Source organism: Aphis gossypii, chromosome 2 (genome assembly GCF_020184175.1).
Source record: "Aphis gossypii isolate Hap1 chromosome 2, ASM2018417v2, whole genome shotgun sequence".
NCBI classification, from domain to species: domain Eukaryota; kingdom Metazoa; phylum Arthropoda; class Insecta; order Hemiptera; family Aphididae; genus Aphis; species Aphis gossypii.
Genome location: NC_065531.1, coordinates 64,302,405 through 64,321,005, shown reverse-complemented (window position 1 = coordinate 64,321,005; position 18,601 = coordinate 64,302,405). Strand labels below are relative to the sequence as shown.

Below are 18,601 nucleotides of genomic sequence, written 5' to 3'. Positions count from 1 at the left end.
TATGTCTAAAGTGTTCAAATTGAGCTTTGTAAATAAAATGAAATTTTGAGTAAGAAGCTTAAATAATATTAAACAAATTATGTTTGTTTAAATTAACCAAAGTTATTATATGTAAGTTAATTAATATTATATAAATAAAATACTCGAAGTATACTAATTTCTTTAAACATTGCTATCATATATCTTTAATAAATTTTCTAAATTACTAGTAATACTTTAAAGGACAACATATACATTTCTTATGATATTTTAAAACTTAACCAACATCTTAAACACAATCATATTTATTGGAATTATTTATTATTATTAATATATAATTATAATTATGTATAATTTAATATATTATTATTATTTATACAATTATATTATATTATAGTTAAAAATATTATCTAATTATACTAATCTTGTAGAATCTACAATGTAGATTATGTGATAGACGATATGGACGCTATATGAAAGAATAAAAAAGTAGATGATGTATAATTGAATCTATTACTATAGTAATATGATTTGACAATCATTTTATATTTTTATAAATCATTATATTGTAGAAAGTTCTTTGATCAATAAAAAATTAGATTATTCATTTTATAGTGTGTAGGTATCAATAACTTTCTTTAAATTCGAGTCTAGTTGAAGACGTTTTTCTTTACTAAAAGTTTAAGACGTAAAATTAAAACGGTGTGGAAATTCAGTTGGAAATTATCACTCATCTTACTTTCACTTGCCTAGCCGTCACCAGATAGTGGTGTGTTGAGATATTGAAGTTTAAAATAAATTCTTGGCAAATCACCGTATTCAAAATTGATTCTGAATGGAGACAACATTCATTTAAACGAGCTTAATTTTTAATTTTTTGTGGGTTTTCTTTTAAGAGTGCTATTTGAAATAAAAACTTAAGAAGATAGAACAACTATCTCATTTAAGCTACCATCTTGATTCGATTTCTGATTTATAAATATTTCTACACGAAAAAGTTTTAATAGGCATAAATGCATAATATAAAAAAGTTTTAAATGACAAAAATTACATTGTTAAACAAATACATTTATCGTTTCGTTCATAGTCTAAAACGATCATTATTATTATAACTAAATAATATAGAATCCTTAAACATATACGAATACATCTTACTCAAATTCATAAATCTACCTTTTATATGCCCTAAACTTTAACAAAAAGAAAAAAATAAATAAAAAAATGGGATCATGTCCTCGGGAAAAATAGGACGAAATACCCGTGTACCTGTGTGGTGTGCTTGGAATGCGATGAAATATATGAAAGGGCACATTAAAAAAAAAAAACACAGGCGGAAGGGTTTCACTGCAATATTATTCCCTATGAAAAGAATGTAGTGTACTGGGTCACGTGTGCGCGCCTTGCGCTGTTAGTCGCACGCTCCCGACTCTACGTCCAAGCACATTCAGTTACGTGCCGGCCGCCTTGTGACGCTGCCGTGCCGCCAACTCGCGCGTTTTGCACAACTGTGATCCTAACCCACGACGACAAATCATGTTAGTATATCATTAATTATTATTATGGTTATTCAATTTTTTTTTTTTTTTGATTTATTGTTTTGGTTTATGACATTGATACTGGGTATATAATTGATTAGAAAGGTTATTTTTTTTTCAAAGCTTGTTTTCATTATTTTAGGTATGTATAGTAGTAGATTAAGTAATTTATATTATAGTAATAATTCATAATATAATATAATTGTGTTTCATGATTTATTTAAACATAAGTCAAATTTTGTTGAAATTCATAATAATTTTAAATTAAAAAAATATTTAATTATTTAATATTTTTAAATGTATATTATTATATTTGCAAAAATATTCTCAAATACCACCTGTAATAAAATAAAATTGAACTCTGAAAATGGAAAAGTAAAATAAACTACTGTAAGTACAACAAATATTGGTGTAAATAAAAAAGTTATATAGAAATGGTCTTTTTTCTAAATATACACAAAATGCATGCAGTATATATTATTATTGTATTAATTTTATTCTTGAAAAAGGCCAATATCGATAAATTATTTTTTCAATAAATTTTAATAAACGTTTTAACCTAAAAAAATTATATCCGTTTAAAATTTAATTTATACGTTTATATGTGTACACTATACACTACTCGTATTTATATTATAGGAAATTATAATCGATTGGTTTTATAATATAATATCATAATAATATTTTTTTATAAATTATTATATAACAATTAATAAAACAAAAACAAAAATAAATTAATAATTTATTGTTGTAGAATTATTTTTTTAAAGAATCTTGTTTAAGCTCGACTATTATTTTTTTTTTAATTGATCTATAAATAAAATACTTATTTGATACTCTACACTCCATTGACTTTTATTAATAAACGTCACTTCTGAATTACATTGCAAATAAATAAATAAAATAGGTATGTTATAACTTATATTATTTTGTACTATCTGAAATTCTGAAGAACAAAGTTTTGAATGATTTATTTTTAATAATATGTATGTTATATAAGTATATATTATAGTACTTAAATACAAATGTACTTTAAATAGTATGAAATAATATTCATATATAAGTTAATAATTAAAAATATTCAAATAAATAAAATATAAAAAGCTTTCATGTACGTAATTGCTCTGCTGTACACTAACTAGTAACTACTAGTACTACTAGTAACTGTCAAGCTTACTTTGTCATTAAATTTAGATTTTAATGGATTTTAATGGATGTTTAATAACAAATCATTGACCATTGTATTTGATGAAAAAGATTCTGAGTGAAAGCGGACTAACTTTTTGGTAACTAAGACTACCAAACAATTATTTTAATTTTAACAATATTTTAATAATTAATGAAATTTTTTCCCTTTTATTTTTTAAAAAAAAAAAATGTAGAGAAATTTCAATTTAAACCTTAAAAAGATCTAATTTTATACTAGAAACCTCCCTCAAAGTTGATGATCAGAGAAATTTTCTATACTAGGAAAAATGTCTTTAGAGTTTAGACACACACATACGACAAAAAAAAAAAAAATTAAAAAATAAAAACTTAAAACTAAAAAAAACTTAAAAAAAAAAACTTAAAAAAAAACTTAAAAAAAAACTTAAAAAACTTAAAAAACTTAACTAGAAACTAAAATGAAAAAAAATACTTAATTATTTAAATATTTATAGATATTAATAGCTTAATTATTGGTTAAAATTATACTAACATATTTATTATAATCATTAATTATTGATAAACTATAATTTGTAGTAACATATAAGTTATATTTTTTAGACGTATTGTATACTATATTATATTAAAAACATTTATATCACTCTATATCTATTTTATTTTTAAATATTTTGAATGGCTCTAATATATATATATACATCGACTGCTGTTTACATGAGTAGTTACTGGAAAAATGATTCCATCGCTATGACACACGTTTTACGCTCGAAGAGAAATTATAACGACACTGCGATCATCCACATGCACATTTTGACGTTTTTGAACCCCTCCTCCATTTGTCTAAAACTCTAAACTGTTATTGCATTCATTAATTATTAAAAGTAACTGTTGGATTAAAAAAAAAAAAATCAAAAATTTTACTGACATCCCGGTAGGAGCTATTTAATTGACTAATTATGTAATAATGTTATACTTAAATATATATTTTATACTTAATGTTAGGTACCTAAACAATATTCAACTTGGAATTTTTTTAAAACAAAAAAAATTATTTCTTCATTTTAAAGTAAAACTAATGTTTTAAATTAAAAAAAGAATTAATCATAATAATATAATTATATAATTTAATCATATACTTTTTTTGTTTATTCTCTTACTTATGCAATTATACATATAAAGTACTTATCGACTATAATATAGTCAACATAGCTAATTTTAAAATCCATGTAGCATTTTAAATTTACAATTTTTGATTTTCATTCTCCATTGTAAAGAAATGGTATAAAAATGACTTAGTAAAAATCCAGGATTTTTTCAATTTTCTAAGAAGGTTTTCTGCGATTTCGGTTGATTAAGCAAGACGTTTGGCCGCAAAAATTGCTCTGAGAATCAATTGGGTTTCCTGCGAAATTCCAAGTTTTTTCGTTTGTTTTGTTTACTTTGGTCCTGGTGGTTTGATTTAGACGGTTACCGTGGAAACAGCGATGTACGTGATGTTGAGTGGACATGGACTTATTCTCAAACGAAATTGCATTTGACAATATACTTACTAAAAAAAGAACTAAAAGGTCACATCACTTTTTTTTATAAATATCATATATGTGTATGATAACAAACAATAATCCCATTAAACAAACAAATACCTAATTTTAAATATTGATCTTAAAAAATATACTTCCATTTGACTTAAATAAACTGATTGATTGTGTATTAAAATTCAATTGATAAAATTATTTTTTTGTATATAGTTTCAATGGTTAGATAAAATATAGATTGTTACGTAACCCTACTGTTAAATTAACTTATTAATACTTCAGTACTTTATTTTTATTTTATAAAAAATCACTTTAAATTTATAATATACAAATTGATAATTACAAAACTGATTGTTTATCTCTTTTAAGCATAGCTTGAGTTAGACTTATTGAGTATAACAATATTAAACTAAAAATAATATCATTTTACAATTATATGAATAAATATAGTATTATCAGTTATTTAAATAAAATTATCTTATATTATAAAGAAATAAAAACTATAAGAGAAATAGTAGATTTAATTTTTAGACATATTTAAAATTTAAAATTATAATAAAAATAATACAAAAAATAAATTATTATTCTCATATTATTAAGTTAAATTAAATTGACTTGAATGTATTTATATAGTAATATATTAATAATGCAATAATACTTAAAACTATAATTTTAAGAATAAATACCTATACACAAAGTTATTAACACTATTTTGATGTAGATGGATATTTTTTTATATTCATATAAGGCATTAAGGCATTGAGTTAAATTATATAGGCCCTAAGTAGTCCACAGATTATTAACCAAAACATTTTTTCTCATATTTGACAGGAATATTATAGAATATAGACCATATTTTCTTCTTTTATTTTCAAAATATGTATTTATTTTCTTTTATTAATCGTTTAAATATAAACATAATTACTACTTTTTTGTAAATAGATTTTTCTTTTAAAACACCCAAGGTTTCCTAACCTAACCTAACCCAAATCACCATATAGTTTCGACTATAATACTTTATTAATAGTTTATACCAAAATTTTAATTTTTATTTGTAAATATAAATTCTATTTTATCAAATAAAATTTTCACAATAATTATTATCTTTTTAAATTTCACTATTAGGAACTAAAGGATTAATCTTTTAAATAATATTATATTTCATTTATCTGGCCTTTTAGTATTTTTTAGAAGTTACTGTATCTTATAGTATTTTTATATTATATTAAAATATTCTATCAGTCTATTTATTTTATGTAGTTACGCATAACTAGTATTACTTATAAGTAACTTTATAAGTATTTAAATCCTTAGTGAACAGTTTCCTATACTTTATTTTTTTTTTTAAGAACCATATAGGTAATATAATGAATAAAATTATAAATAATAAAATTAAATAATGTCAAATTATAATATAACAGAAACATACGAACACATTTTTTTATCATTTAACTTATATAGAAAATGTTAAGATGCCCTTTTTCCAGCCTAATCGTGTTCAAGCAACCCTTTCAAAGGTCGTATTAGATGGTTCCTGTGTTCGTCTTTTACAACAACAGAAGCTCGTGTTCATAATCAATTTTCAATTTTCCCCATCCGTCCTGCCATCGGATTACTCTATCGGACAAGGATCCCGGGGTCCTGCTTGGGATTTGCATTTATAATGACCACGTGTATACGTGCTCGTGTACTAGGGATTAGAATGGCTTTAATTTGACAGGGCCCCGTCAACCCTTGCCGAGCCTAGTGGGTCCTAGTGACTTTGCGGAAAACTTGCTGGTTTAAAAATGTATAACGATGCCACGACTGTAGTGTATAATTAACCCCACAGAAAGAACTCATATATACTATATTAGGTAAAAGTAAAGCAAGGTAGCCCGTATAGGCAAATCAACTACATGTACGCGTAAAATACACGAGGGACATGGTACTATTTATTTTCAATTTTGACTACCATAATATTTTGTTCAAAAATAACGTTTGAACTATGAAATATAAATTTGTAATAATTATTTAATGGGTTTTTATATTAATGTATATACATATTTAAATCAAATTGTGCTAAATCAATAATTCCCCACTGCAGACTATATTATAGTGTATAGATTTTGTGTATAGATACTCCTGTTATTAAACATTCGTATAGTACAAATGTAAATAAAATATAAACATCGACTCAATATAATTAAATGCCAATAGAAAATAATAAAAATTAATTGTATTATTAAGTATAGGTATAATATATTAAAATATTATTTTGTCATATTACGGTGATTTAAACAGTATACAATAAAGGTGCATGAAAACCTGATTAAATACACTTTCGCTTTAAAATATAATTTAAAATAAAAACGTGTAATCAATCACGTTAAACTTGGGGGACCTCGGGCCTATCACGAGATAGACGTCCATTCAAAGTCAAACATAAAAATTATAGTTAAATATTGGTGCTAGAAAGAGTATAATGCAAAAAACTAATACAAAAAAGTATATAAAATAATAATTATATACTTCAAAGTTCATTTATCGAGACCATCTCCTTTGATTAAAAAACAATAATTTTTCAGTGTTTTTCGACCCCTTTCCAACTTAAATGATTCAGACACTCCGGTCTAAGTACATCGCTGAACATTATATCATTATGATGTGCGATGTGCCACGTGAATGTCATATATTTTCCGGTTGGAAGTACATGCGTAAAAATGATTCGTACGATTTCGTGTACGCTTTAACTAGGTACAATAACATGATCTTATTTTCGGTAGTCTTGCACATCATCTTGGACTCTGACGTTTCTTTTACGATAAATAATAAACGCCTCATCGGAAACGCTAACCCGTTAAAAAGTTCGAAAATCGTAGACACACCGTCGTATAACGTCTCGTACATAATACGCATAGGTGGGAGCGGTACATCCTCTGTATACATAGGTATAGTAACACTATATTTATTACCGTCGCGTCGCACTAACGTTTTCTACGGTATAATGTTTTCTAACTAATGGATAATATACCCTAGGCTAAAACGCCAGGATGGAGGTGGTCGGCGGCTGGCGAGGGGCGAGGGGCGAGATAGGGGAGGGTTTTCGGCTTATAAACGCATAGTGTGCGCGCGGGCGAGTGTGTGGGTATGTGTGGGTTGTGTGTGTGTCGCGTGACGCGCGCCCGTTAAAACGCATAAACAAAAGCGGCGGCACCTTTTCCGCACTGCCGCCACTGCAGTGTGTCGGAAACGTCGCGTCGCCGCGAGTTTTATTGCTAATAATACAACGCGCACGGCCACCGCCACCGAAACCGAATAATAAATCCGCGTTGGCCCTATCTCTCCCGCACGACGACGCCGTACGTATACAGTTAATGCGCGCGTTACGTACCCCCCCTCGCCCATGACGACGACGACGGCGCTTCCAGTAACCCCTCGCACCCACACACTCGGTGACTTTATCGCATCGGTGAAACAATATAATACGTGTATAATAATAATAATAATAATAATAATATCATGTAGGTATACGCCCAGATATTATGTGCTCGATCGATACATCGTCCGCGCGACAAGTTTTTTGAGTGTGTTTTTTTTTTTACCATATTTTGTCGTCACTTAAAATATTATAATATTGTATTAGTATAGACTGAATTTGAGTGTGTGCAACTATATAGGATTGTTACGAGGACTCGAGTTCTAGGAAAAGTTCAAAATAACACCCATCACGAGCGTCACTAAAGTTTGATAGAAACAGATAGGTGGGGAGCCCTATAAGATTAAACTTGAAAATATGTTGTAGATATTTTAAAACATAAATAATTATGTAGGTAATTATTTTAATTAAAAAAAATATATATATAAGTGTTCGAATTACCTAAGTTATCCTTGTTCAGTCAGCACTAGGATGATTTTAAATTTAATATCTATAAGTATTTACTTTCTAATTACTTTTACTACTAATATGTTAATACTTAATTAAGTCTAATTTATGAGTTTTTTCTATCTATTATGTTATATTATATACCTACATAATATATATATATATATAATATGAATATTGTGATAGAGTCTTACACGTTTAAACAAATAAATAAAATTCATATTTTAGTAATTCGAATTGCGGAAGTATTGTATAAATGCATATTTTAAGGATATAATTAAACTAAATTGTGAAAAATCAAAGTAAATATAAAAGAAAACACGTATTGGGTAGTTTCTAAACAAGTTTCCATTTCACAACTTATAATTAATTTCAAAATCTGTTTGAAAAAACTTGTAGAAGCGCTATCCTTTTATATGTATAATCCTCCCTTCCAATAAGTTTCTTTCAACATTCCAAACCTTTCTGCCGTTGCACATGCACATTTGGAATTCGGAAACCGTAGGCGTTTTTGCACTATTAAATTGAAAACCTGTGTAAAAAAACTTTTTTGTTCCGAATTGAATGAGTCAGCTGATTTTGACACTATTCCTGGCAAGCGCACGTACATATAGTCCATTAATCAAAAACTCAGTATATTTGGATGCGACATGAATGACTATGTATAAAGTTTGATTAGCCTCATTCGGAGATTCATTTTAGGTGTAGTAACATTTATCTGGTTACATTCATACGCATCCCAGTTCAATGAGAATTTTTTTACATTTTCGTTAAATATATATTATGTGTTTTTCTATTTGACAAAACAAACATAGGATTTTTCGAGTTCACAAAATAAATTTTTGATATATTATTATATTAATAAAAATAAAAAATAAAATTGTTAAAAGAATAAGAGTATTGACGTTGAATTAACGATTGTATTTGTTTGACTTTAACTATTTCTAAAAAAAAATACGTCACCACGAATAAAACATAAAATATTTGACCATTACTACGTGACTAGCGAATTAGAAATTTTCGCGTCGTTTTAGATACACAAATGTTTGTTTTTCGACTGCTTTGAAATGTGTTTTCTTTCCACTTAAACGTCGTGCGTAGCCGTAAAAGAATTACATTTCAATTCGCCCTCGGGACCTAACCGCAGTAAATGATGATTCGGCTTGTTCGTAGACCGTGAAAATTCCACGATTCCTCGTCATATGGTTTTCATCTGTAATGTTATCATCATCCTGGGGTTGGCGGATAAAACGCAGATGCCTCTGTGGCCGGCGGCCTACTGTATTTCATACAGGAGAGGATATGAGTGGATGGGACGAAGACACAATTTTCCAATTTCACAGACTTCTGGTTCAGCGTATGGCAAAATGAAAATACTCGTATAGAACGTTTCGACGGGTGTAATCCAGGATATACGCACCTTAATTAACCGTGGTGTCGATTTTAGTTTAACTGAAAAAATATAATTTTATATCGAAATCCATTCAGAGCCTACCCCCCATTACGACGAATTTCTTTATTTTCTTATTTAATATATTAAATTTTTTTTCTTTTTCACTTAAATGTATCCCCAAAAATAATTATCGTGATGTCGATGAAAACGGTTGGTTCGGAAATTATTCATAACCGTAATCATCTTTTCGATGGGGGAATCGGCAACGAAAACACTACAAGTACCGAAATGTTAAGACGATGCAGAGAGTATATTTAATAAGGGGATCGAGGAATAGTGTTTTTCTTCCATTTAAATTTTAAGGAACCTTCAAACATACTATTTTTGTAAGAGATAACACGGGTATTGCGATTCAAGAGAATTCCGCACATCGTTATTCGTTAATAAAAGTAAATAATACGTGCGAAAATTTGAAATGGACAAAATCAAATGAATACTCGGACTAGAAATTCTCATCTAACGCGATCGCTTTCTTATAAATGCTTTGTATATAATACGAATAACATTGCATAGCAGCGTATCTTTGATACAAGAATTTATTGATTTATTGTTAATTTTATAAACAGTGATTGCTATTGTAACCATAAAGAAAAAAATTACAAAACTAACTTAAACTTATTAACGTTAGGTTAGGTTAGGTATTAATTGTATTTAATATAATGTTTGCTATTTATAATCGAAATAATTTTAAAAATATATAATGCACAAACGAAAACATTTATGCAATTCATAAGAATCCAATATTTCACTTTGTTTTATGTTTAAAAATACTTCTTTCCTCCCAAATGTTTTAAAAATTAAAAAAATAATATAGTTTACAATCCAACTTACTATTGGTACAATTCGAAATACGAACATAAGTACATAACAATATATAATAATTAATATTATGTATTTATAATTTTTGTCTATTTATCAACAATGCTAGTAGTTGTAAGTAAAATAATGAAAATATCATATAAATATTTTATACAATTAATTTTTACGTAGCAGTAAAACATAATTATGTTTTTAATATCAAACGACATTTTTGATACCGATATTACTTAATGTTTTCATTAATATTGAAATACAACGATCAACTTTATTAAAAGCTCAATAAATGTTCCAAGCTTTATTATAGAATAGAATCTCGAATATATGTAGTTCTATATATTATATAACATATAGGCGTAGACGCACATCATTAATTCCACAATACACTTAGAAATACCACGAATGCCAAAAAAACCTTTAACAGTAATTGAAATACCAACAAAAGTGAAAACTCTAATCTGAGGCAATATTCCTTGTATATAATAATATTATAATGTTTTCAATTGGTAATATTAATCTAATTATAACAATATGAAGATTGTTGATATTAAATTTTAAATATAGATCATATAATGTTGTATTACAAAGTGTTATTCGATATTAATTTATTTAAATACCTACTTTTTAATAGCCGAATTTGGAATACCTAAAGTATTTTTTCAGCCGATTTTTTCTCAAACATTATTTTATTGTCTTTATTTTATACGAAAATAAACAAATTGTATAGATACCACAGACGTAACTACTGGCGTGAAACCAGTATCAATACATAATAATAACTGTTTAGTCATGTAATAATAATTAAGTTCCTATTGTATTAGTAGTCCGTTGTTGTTTACAAATCTAACGACTAGTATTATGTGTTCCGTAAAATGGATGACATGGCGACATGAGATAATACCAAAAATAATTTTGCGTATTATATTTGATACTAAATAAAAATATTAACCATTTATATGTTATATGTACCTTCGACCAATAAATAAGGGTAATATTTTTTTTTTGACTGGTTGTAAACAAAAGACGAAAATAATCCATTACCTAACTGCTAAAAAGTATTATGTATATTGTATTTGTATATATAGAGAAATCTGTTTCTGATTGATTCATGGGCGGAGGATAATTTATTCAAATGTCCAAGTTTAATCGTCCGTCAAAATACATACGGGCAATAAGCAGCGGGGTGAACTATATCGGTACACGTATTATTAGGTCCGTTAGTCAATTTGAACACACAGGGAATCCAGCTGGTATTTATTATACGGCAACGAGCGAGGGGTTTTTCATTCCCAAAACTAATTCTGTGTCCGGGCTGTAATATTAATGATAAACGTCCTGTGAACGAGTCTTAACGGATTTTTCGCTTATTTTTATTTATATTATACTATATTGTATACACACACACCTATATCAGCTATGCCTACTACACCTCTGCGTTGGTTGCACATAAATCCAAGGCACGTTCCAGTCCCCAAAGATAATTCTTTTCCATATAATATACGCGTGGAAATTACTGCAAAAGTTTAATTAACTGTTTGACTTCTCCGAGCTTATAACAAAAAGAATGAGTAGACATTTTTTTTTGTTGCCTTTTTTATCTTTTACAATTTTATTTTTTTTCCTGCTCATTTCTGAAGCATATAGTTTTATTCGGTATACAAAAATCCTCATGGTTGACAAGTGTATTATATGAAAAAAGTACAATCTTATCAATATATTATATCCAACTGAATCTCGAACGAAAGTAAATAACGCGAATTCTTCAATGAAATATACGTGTCCACGTATATGTTCGTATGTTTATTCATAAAGATACAATTTATCATAACTTTTAATGTAATAATAAAAAAATATATATTCATATGTATCAATTTATATAATACATAGCTTATGTAGATTAAAATATGTGATAAATAGATACAAGTTATAACTAAATGTTTCCATCGAATCTCATATTAAAACTATAATATTTGAATATTTGTTTAAGTTAAACATGATTCAATTATTATGTATATCGTTCAATAATATATGATTTGAGCTACTATTTTTTTTATATTAATAAATACTTAATATATCAAGATTTGATCGCATTACTGAGTGTAAAAGTAAAAGCATAAGGTGCGTATAAAAATTATTTATAGTGCGTAAATCTAAAGATAGGTACGAACTAAAAGAGTATTATATTAATTGAAATATTATGTTCGTTTAATTTTTTAATAAATGGGCTTAAAGTAGTATTTGAATAAAATGTTTTAACTCGGTTACTATAATTAATATTTAATGTACATACAATATTTAACCTTTACAGCAGCCATCATGGCCACTTGTTATTAATACAGTATAAATATTATAATATTCTGAACCCATCATGTCACCCAGTTTTTACGGCTCACATAAAAACTGCTTTCAATTAAATTCAATAAAATTATACCGCTTTAATGGGGATCCACATAACGGTTAGCGGTGAGGGAAAAGACGGTGTCGGGGTGAAGACCCGGATCGGGAGTATAAATTCCAGTCACGCGAATCGGTCGTCGTAAAGAAACACAATAGGCTTTCTATTTTAAAGTGCTCCGATGTGTTACATTATAATAAAAATGTGACACGTGGCTTATGCGTCCGAGGAAATATCGTTCGTAGTGTGCGCACCGGCACTTGCTGTTGCAGTGTATGGGACCTCTAGTTCCCGTAAAAACAGCTTATGGGGAGAAAACGATTTTCGGCCATAAAAAAGAAGAAAACCCTTCGTCTTTCATATACGCGGGTCTTTGAGTATAAACAAAAAAAAAACTGAAACATCGTTTTACATCGTTGAATCTGAAAAATGCCATACATCCCCGCGGAGCGACGGGTAATAATAATAATAAACAGTAAGCTCGTTTATAGGATGACGACGACGACGACGTCGGACGTGGAGCAGCAGGTGGGGCGAATACGTCACCGTAGCTCCGGGACGTTATTATAGTAACTTACCCCATCTGCTGCTTCTGCCACTGTTTGGCACCTATAATAAAACTACACCGTATGTACTATATACCGTTTGTTATTTTTATCGAAACACCTCGCTCCTACGACGGTCCTGGTCGTGATGGAGGGACTGCTGCCACAGCCGTCGAAACTCTTTTTTTCTCTTCTTATTATGTCCTTTTTCTTGTTCAATAACCACTTCTGTTGTAACGCACAAACACAGTAGGTATTTAATCCGATATTATTTCCTACGTCAAATTTCACCCCGAGGGCAAATTTAATAACTAATTTCATCATACTTTACAGCCGAATATCGAAGTATATGTATAGTTATATTTTATTTACGTAGTGCCTAAACTTCGGAGTTCAGAGGGTTAAATAAGTTCAAACATTGACGCGAAACGTAGCCGACCCGTATAAGACACGTTATATTATACATGCGTTATATTATGTACCTACAGCTATCTAATTAATTATTGCTATTTAAAACCCTTTTATTGCCAGATTAAATTATTCGTAGCATTTTCAAAAGGACTACCTATAGTAGTTATTGTTTTAAACTTAATTAAGATCTAATTAATATTGTGGATCTCTTTGTCGAAGTCATTACCGATATTACATTATATAAAGATTATAATGAAACACGGTTAATGTTTATCCTTGACATTTAAAATACCAAAGTAACAAAGTACGACTTTTTTTCTTTAAGAATAATAGTGAGTAATTTATTTAACGTGCACAATATATAAATATATAATATGTATTATATATTATACATATAGAATATAGATAGAAGCTTATAACTATCGATTGAAAAACGTAACACGATTACTAATTAAAATCAGGTTTATCATTAGAGTACCTATGTATGTAGCTTACTTTTTCTCTCACCGATTATTTAATTTAAAACTCTAAATTTATCGTTAGAAAATTGAAACAATGCTTCTTATCAACAGATATATCAATATGTTATTTCTAACGATAATATTGTTACTTATAATTCTATCAGGAGATCCATTCAACCTAACTATTAACGTTTTTTAAAAAAGTTAATGTTTTCTGAAATAATGGATGTCTTACGTTAAATAGACTACTTACTACTTAGTGTATATAGATATATATCAAGTTATTATTCTAATAAATTTCAAGGGACCTTATAAGTCAGCAGAATTAATCCTATTTAATACTTACCTGCATTATTTCGTATTGGTATTAGGCAAAGGCCCATACTTCAAAACCATATCTGGATTTAGCAATATTTATAACATTACTCATTAAATCCGAATGGTCGTTGCAAAAGAAGGATCAGTGGCAATTTAAAACTACAAACAAAAAAGTTTCATTTCGAGTTGGCTAATTTATATATCATCGTACTTTTGTTACGCCAGATAACTCCAGTGAAATGAAAAATAGCACTGACTTGCACGTACCTACGGTATGAACATCGCAAAAATGAAAACTGTCGTTAATCAAAAAACCCATAAAAAGGTAAAAGCGCAATAATAAATGGGGTTTTATAAGTAAAAATGGACCTACGGTTGAAGTTAAGTGCTTGAAAAAGTGAGAAACGTGGAAAACATTTATACAAGAAAACTGTTCTCGGGAATTATGTTACTATAGGATGTTCTTATTTACATTTCATGTCATTAAAAAAAAAAAAAAAAAGACATAATTATAACCATTAACAAACACAACAACAATTATATTTTGTACGTAGAACCACTGTTTGGGATGAACCACCTTTAAAATTGATAATGGTCACATTATAAGTTATAATATCAATATTAATTTGAAGCAATTTATCGTAGGTTAGGTCATTTTTAGTAAATTTAAAAGTTGCATATTACGTTTAAATAAAAATATTCATTCACTTATTGAAATTGCAATTTCATATCCGTTTTTGGTTTATGGTAAATCCCTCGTATTCCCATATTTACAATTTTCAAATATTGGGGGTATAATATGCTTGTATATAAATAATAATAATATATTATATAACCACGACTGCTGTAGGTCGTCCATTATATTATTTTAACTTCTATTGTTCGTTCGGTATATAATTTTATATATTTGTAGATTTCCTACTATAGTATCCCTTTTTATTTTCCTATCACTATCTTGCTTTCTACTAGATTTGTTTTGATCAATTTTCCTAATGGTGTTTCTGATCCGTTTTTCTTTTTTATCGGAAATATATAGAAAAAGGGAGAACACGTTATTATTGTCCAAATATAGCTTAATGTTTCTTTTATGTCCAGAATAGGGAAACTTTTAACACTTTTATTATAAAATGTAAAATATTACCTCAAAATTTGAGAAATTATTATTATTATTTTTTTTTTTATCATCAGGTTATATGTTTTTAAAATATAATCATGCCTAGGTAGTGTAAACTTAGTATAGGCATAATCTGCTTGTTATTTAAATTAATTTATTAACTTTTTTTTTATTCAAAAACTTGATAATTTATTTTTATGACCGATTAAGAAATTATTATCATAGAAGTGTGCACACCACATAATTATAATATAACTGTATAGTGTATACTTCTTATAGATGTTATAATTATTAAAAACAATGTTAAAATCATCACTGTGAAAGTTCAAAGGATTCCATTAAATTATGTTGATTCTATAGTATTTATTCAACAACTCGATCTCGTCAGTCGTCATATATACTTATAGTAGTTTTACATATAAATATAATACTAACATCTATGTAACCGTGTATAGGTCTATTACCATTAAAGAACACAGATTTTTTTTGTATTACTACGTAAATTTATTCAAGCTTGAACATAAGTTTGATTTACATAATATTATATATGTGTATATAATATTACATAGAATATTCTCAAAGTTGAAAACGTCTGCGTATTCAAAAAACTTAACAGCTATGTTATTATTATTACATGTGTTTTGTGGTCTGAAAATAAAAAGAACTCACGACTACCGCCAACTTTACTGTAATATATGGAATTCCTATACCTCCTAACCTATCCAAGGACACATTTTTTTTTACTATGTTATTACGCATTGGACACGGGGAATAATAAAATATAAATATATATTTCGTACGTCCAAGACGAGGGGTGGCAATATGGAATAAGACCAAACAGCATATATTATAGCTATATACGTATATAACATATATATAATATATATATATATATATAATAGGGAGTATAAAGAAGAAATTGAGGTTTCTCCAAAGCTATTAGAGAAGGGGGTGAAATATTCAAAACATGTTTTCCTCGTGGAGGTGGAGGTGGACGCGCGGCTGTCAAAGTTAAAAGTAGAACGTAGTGGAGGTAAAAAAAAAAGGACGCAAAGATACGGTGGGAGAGGATTGGCGTCAGTGAACAGGAGGAATATGAGCAGGCGGTGGATAGAGGGGATAAAGGAAGACGTGACCGGCACGACAACCTTCTATACCGTAGTATTGGACGTGATCGGGTTTCGGTATATCGTGACGTCACTCACCTCCACAGCCATGGGCACACATGAACGTTATATTCCTTTGGTAATGAACGGCGGCTGCCTTCTGTTGTACCGTCTTCACCATATATGTGTGTGTGTGTTTGTGCCCCACCGTAGAGAGATGATGCGTTAATGAAATTAAGCCTCATCGGGGGGCACTTCTGCGTTGGGTTTTTTTTCATTTTCATTTCGCCAGCTACTAATGATTTCTAAGTACGGGAGGGAAGAAACAAAGTTTCTTTCCACCACTTCTCTCAACCACGGATTGCTGTAGTGTAATAAGAAAACTTTCGGACACCATGTGACTGGGCTCACACGTGTCGTTCGACAAATTTTGAAAATCTTTCTACACTATAGTGCATTTCCCATTCATTTTGTAATAATGCTGTTGAACTATTGCTGGCATCATACATATTTGTTTTTTAAATGTTAAATATTTATTTTCATTATTATTATTATTATTATTATTATTATTATTAATTATATTTTAAACATTAAACATAATGCCGTTATAATTTAATTACATTTATAAAGTTATTAACTGTTAGGTTAGTCTAAATTCAACATACAATATAATACTAGTGACAGTGTTAAAAGTATCACTTTTTATATTTTTGTTAATATGATTTATTAGTCTCTAAAATAACTTGATTAATTTAATTTGGAGTAGGTATAGTATTAACAAAAACAATTTAAAAGTATAATCGGGCATCTAGATAATTTTTAAAGTAAATATAGAGTTAACTATATTGATTATTTACGTATTAGATGTATTACATTTTTATATTTTAATACTAATAAGAATTTACGCTTTAATAATGATCTGTTTTAATATTATGTGTATTTAAAAAAGGTTAGTCTTATAAAATTAATTAATTAAAAATGTCATACAGAAACCACCTATTATCTTTTAATAATGTTTATAAATAGTATGCAATATGCATATTGTAGCCTCGAAGCACTTTTGTTTCTAAAATGGTGAGAAGTTTGATCCACAACAACAGCTGAGTAAAATATAAAACCAGAAAAAGAAACCATTTTGAATTTATTAATTTTAAATTTACTTCTTTCATTTGTGCTTCAACAAGCGAATTTTAACTGTCGTCATTTTACACCCAGTCGTTATTTTTATTGCCACAACTTTCGTCTGAAACGTTTCACATTTTTCTATAGTGAATCGATACGATTACATGTATGTCGTAAACCCTAAACAGCAAAAGTTTTTATTGTATACTTTTCATCCTTTATAGCCACTGTTACCTGGTAAGATTTTATCTCTTCAAACAGTAGCGTTTGGTTATACTGGTACTCATGATATCTTTAGGTATTTTCAGAACTGCATATATCCATGGATTCCTGTATAATATGTTATTTTGTGAAAAAAAACCTTTTGAAATTTGAATTATCAACATATGACATTATTTAAAAGAAAATATATTTATTACTTTTCATCATTAAAATATGAGAGATATTATAAATAATTTTATTAATTTTATTTTCTATATATTATTATAATATATAGATATGAATTGCACTATAATAATATTTTATAAGCAATAAATATATTTCATATTAACGCGTTTTTAACAATTTGCAAATCTAATTTTATTAGATAAGTAACAAATAATGTTGTTTAAATTTTCACTAATATTCAAGATAAGTTAATCAATGAATTTTATTACATTTATTGTTAATTTTAAACATGCATAAACTTTGGAAGTTCGTTAAAATATATTTGAGTTAATTCTAAGTTTTTCTATACATGTCTTTATTTAAATTTGTTGCCAAACCTTTTTCCATTTAAAAAA

At 27.9% G+C, this 18,601-nt stretch overlaps 1 protein-coding gene across 5 annotated transcripts in view; it reads left to right on the top strand.

The window, feature by feature from the left end:
* LOC114119109 (kinesin-like protein CG14535) overlaps positions 1 to 18,601 on the top strand; it is a 159,202-nt gene that overhangs the window by 58,732 nt on the left and 81,869 nt on the right. Inside the window, exon 1 of one of the 5 annotated variants that reach the window (XM_050199377.1) lies at positions 1,357 to 1,514. The exons of the other annotated variants lie outside the window; for them this stretch is intronic. Within the exon in view, the coding sequence (XP_050055334.1) occupies positions 1,513 to 1,514 (2 nt within the window). The 5' untranslated portion in view covers positions 1,357 to 1,512. Of the gene's footprint in view, positions 1 to 1,356; positions 1,515 to 18,601 lie in introns of those variants that run through there. 5 annotated transcript variants of the gene reach the window in all.